This window comes from Thermobia domestica, unplaced genomic scaffold (assembly GCF_964235325.1).
Source record: "Thermobia domestica unplaced genomic scaffold, izTheDome1.hap1.1 HAP1_SCAFFOLD_230, whole genome shotgun sequence".
Classification (NCBI taxonomy): Eukaryota; Metazoa; Arthropoda; class Insecta; order Zygentoma; family Lepismatidae; genus Thermobia; species Thermobia domestica.
In genome coordinates, this window is record NW_027655949.1 from 160,402 (window position 1) to 165,013 (window position 4,612).

The following is a 4,612-nucleotide window of genomic DNA, read 5'->3' on the forward strand; positions in this document are numbered from 1 at the left end:
AAGCGAAATAGCACAAAATACACCAAAGTTAAAGCGAAAGCATTTGAAAAAGTTATTTCCATTTGATGATGATTTATTTACAAATAAAAAATATTACGAGATCTTAAATGTTAATGAGCCGACATACAATGAAAAATTTAAATCCTATACAACAGATTACAAAATAAAACTGACAAATATAACAGGTGAAACACTTACTGAAACAATACAAAGATTACACACAGCAGTAGACGATATGATTGACCAAGCTAAACAAGCTTCCAATTTTAAAAAGAATGACAGAATAAGAGTTGTTGTGCACAACGATGGATTTTGGACTAAAGCAATATCAACACCAATAACAACTGTACTAAATGCTAGAAATGTATTAACACACGTGCAAAGAATTGTAACATCTGACGAAACAATCAATATTGAAGAAACAACATTTAATATTCAAATCATTAACATGCCTAGAGGAAGTAAAACAAACAGACGATTATTAAACCTTGCCGAAGACAAAAAAGCTAAAAGATGTATTACCAAAATCAATAACAATGACAATTTGTGTTGTCCACGTGCAATCATTTCAGCCTTAACGTATAAAACAAATGTAATACTTGATCAAGAGCTAACACCACAAAACATTAAAGATATAAGACGTGGAAGAAAAATACAGGCAAAATTAACTGAGAGACTTTGTAATCGTTTACCGAGCTACTGTGAAGACGGTTTTACATTAGACGATATTAAACAATGTGAAGAACTATTAAACATTCAAATTAAAGTTGTATGTGCTGAAAACATGAACGCTATTATTTACTCAGGGCAAGACAAAGAGGTGAATATGTATTTATATAAAAGTGGAAATCATTTTGACGCAATTAACAGCATGCAAGCTTTTATTGGAAGTGTTTATTATTGTGAAAAGTGTGATACAGCATACGATCATAAAGAAAAACACAAATCATGTATACGAATTATACCAATTTGTAATATGTGTAAGCAACCTAAACATCAAGAAGAAGAGATTGATAACATTTATTGTGAAGCTTGTAATCGATTTTGTTATAACCAAACATGTAAAGATAACCATTCAGTTGTTTGTAAGAAGTTTATAAGTGTAAAGGCTGTAATAAAATTTTATTAAGATATAAGAAACACAAGTGTGGATATTACTACTGTATCAACTGTAATTATGTAGCTAAAGAAAACGTTCACAAATGTTACATGCAATACAAACGCCAGAAAGGTTATTGTGATGATGAATGTGTGTGTAATGCTAAAAAAGAATTAACTGTTACAGATTTGTTTATTATGCTATACAAGACTTATGGTATCGAAGATCGTGGTAAGAAAATTGTTAAAGAAAAAAACATGTACAAAACCATGTCTAAGTGGAGGAAACTTCAAAAGATATATGATGCATGGAACAACAAGTTAACAGTAGATGACTTTAAGTATATAATTAAGAACTTTCTAAAGTCGAGTATTAAACAAATGAACAGTTGTAATTACACAGAAAAGTATATATGGTTTGATTACGAAGCACAACAAGACACAGGAATTCATAAAGCTAATTATGTAGTTGCTCATGACTTTAAAGGTAGCAAATATTACTTTGAAACAAATGACGATTTTTGTAAGTGGTTAGTTTCAAAAGAACATAGTGGTTACACTTGTATTGCGCATAATGCCAAAGCTTATGATTCGTACTTTGTTCTTCAGTACTGCATTAAGAATGCTTTGAAACCTTACACTATATATAACGGCTCTAAGCTAATGTTACTTGAAATTCCAAAAGCAAACATAAAAATTATTGATAGTATTAACTTTGTAGCACAACCATTATCGAGTTTTCCTAAGACATTTGGTCTAAAAGAATTAAAGAAAGGTTATTTTCCACATTTGTTTAATAAGCCTGAAAATCAAAACTATGTTGGGCCAATACCTAACGCAAAATACTATGGGATTAGTACCATGAAAAAAGATCAAAGAGAAGCGTTTCTTAAGTGGCATCAAGAAAGAAGAGAAGAAAATTATGTGTTTGACTTTAAAAAAGAGTTAAGAGAGTATTGTGATTCGGATGTAGATATTTTAAGAAGAGGTTGTTTAGAACTAAGAAATCAGTTTTTAGAAATAGCAAACATTGATCCATTTCAATACTTAACAATTGCAAGTGTGTGTATGGGCATTTATAGATCAAAATACATACAAGAAAACACAATTGGTATTATTAAAGAAGAAAAGAAAGAAAAATACTCTAAACAGTCTATTGCATGGTTAAATTCTTTTAAGAACAATAATATTAAACACGCGTTAAACAATGGAGAAGTAACGATATGTGGATCTAAAGTTGATGGTTACGATTATAAAACAAAGACAGTGTATCAATATCACGGTTGTTTTGGGCATGGTTGCAACAAATGTTTTGAGAAGTATACTATCAACAATGTCAATCACGAAACAATGGAAGATCTATATGAGAAAACAAGAAGAAGATCTCAACAAATAAAAGAAGCTGGTTATAATCTTATAGAGATGTGGGAGTGCGATTGGTTAAAAGACAAAAGAGCCAAACAGTTAATTCAAAAAACTAGTCTTATTGAGAAACTAAAGTTCAGAGATGCATTCTTTGGTGGTAGAACCAATGCTTCAAAATTAAAAGTTACTAATAAGAAGATGAAATATATCGATGTGTGCAGCTTGTATCCAACTGTTTTGTTTCATGATCAATTTCCTATTGGCCACTCAACAACATTAAAGTCTATCTCTCCTGAAAAATACAAGTGTAAAAAGTACTTTGGTTATATACTTTGTAAAGTTCTTCCGCCAAAACAATTGTATCATCCTGTATTACCAGTTAAAGATAACAATATTAATAAGTTGGTGTTTCCCTTATGTAATCAATGTATGATAAATCAAACTAAGACGTGTACACACAGTGACGAACAAAGAATGATAACAGGTACTTGGACAACTATAGAGTTAGATAAAGCTTTAGAGAAAGGTTATGAGTTAATTGAAATTTACGAGATTCAACATTTTCCCAAAACAAGTAACAAACTCTTTAGAGGTTACATTAAAGACTTCATGAAAATCAAATTAGAAACATCACCATGGGAAGATGACTTTCAAACAAAAGATGATTATATTAAAACTATTAAAGACACACTGAATATTGATTTAAATCCTGATCAAATAATGGCAAATCCTGGTAAGAGAGCAGTTGCAAAAATTTGTTTAAATTCGTTATGGGGAAAGTTTGGCCAAAGACAAAACTTAACTCAAACTGAATACATTACAGATGTTAGAAGATGGTACGAGTTACTTTTAGATGACAAATTAGAAATATCTGAATGTTTTTTTATCAGCGACGAGATGGTTCAAGTTTCATATAAATACAAAGACGTATATGTTAACAATTCTTATTCCACTAATATTCACATTGCAACTTTTACAACAGCACATGCGAGGTTAAGACTTTATGACATGTTGGATAAGTTAGGTGAAGATGTAGCGTATTACGATACTGATTCTATTGTTTATATTGTTAATGGTATAGAAGTAAAGACTGGTAGTAACCTTGGTGAGTGGACAGATGAGTTAGGAAAAGATGTTTATATTACTGAGTGGTATTCAACTGGTCCAAAGAGTTATTACTACAAAACAGATAAAAACAAAACTGTGATGAAAATTAAAGGATTTACTCTTAATTATGAGAACTCTTTGAATCTTAATGGTGAAAACATAAAGAAGGTTGTTAACAAAGAACTAGCGAACATAACTCTTAATTATAATCAAATAACAAGAGACAAGAGAACAAAAAATTTAGTTAACAAACCTGTGACTAAAGAGTTTCAAATGGATTACGACAAAAGAGTTGTTTTAAAGGAAAAAGATAATATCATCAATACTTTACCTTATGGTTATTAGGTTTAAGTTTTAGATTTAGGTTTAGTTTTAGTTAGATTTAAGTCCTTTATGGTTATATATCACAAAGGTCATTATGTTCTGTCTTCTTATGTTCTGTGTGGTTTATGTTCTCCAAAGACAGTGGTCCGTACAGACGCGTAAATTTGAACTTGATCATTGAAAAAGTGGTCCAAAAAAAGTGGTCCGTACAGACGCCTATACTACTTAAACACGATCGTTAAAAAAATATACCGGTCTGTAAATGAGTTCTAGTTTTGTGATGTCTATATTACTGATATTATCCCAAATAATTTTATTTCCTTTTACACTTATGGCTATTTTAGTTGGTGAAAGTGGCTTTCAAGCAGACAGTACTAGTATGGAAACTATACTTGTGAACTTCGCTAACTACAGAACTGAGAACATTATAACTGAAAGTATAAATTTGTTCTGCTAAATCAACAAAGTATGTTGAATAAAATGTTACTATTTAATTTTACAATGTAATGTGATAATTACGTAATTCATATCTATTTCATGGATCACAATTATGAAAAATTTTAACTGACAGAATAATTTACTTAATTCATAGCCGTGACATATTTTGTAGATATATAGTAGTTAATGCGTGCTCTTTTCAATAAAGATTTGATACCTAACTCTCAATTCATTATTCGTTGTTTCAATGTGTCCCAACATGATCATATGCATGCAAATG

General features: G+C 30.2%; 1 protein-coding gene across 1 annotated transcript; it reads left to right on the plus strand.

The window, feature by feature from the left end:
• Window positions 1-1,209: 1,209 nt before the first annotated feature.
• Window positions 1,210-3,915, plus strand: LOC145676579 (uncharacterized). Its single transcript, XM_081747415.1, has one exon. It carries the CDS (start codon window positions 1,210-1,212, stop codon window positions 3,913-3,915), a length of 2,706 nt encoding a protein of 901 aa, XP_081603541.1.
• The last annotated feature ends 697 nt before the right edge of the window (window positions 3,916-4,612 follow it).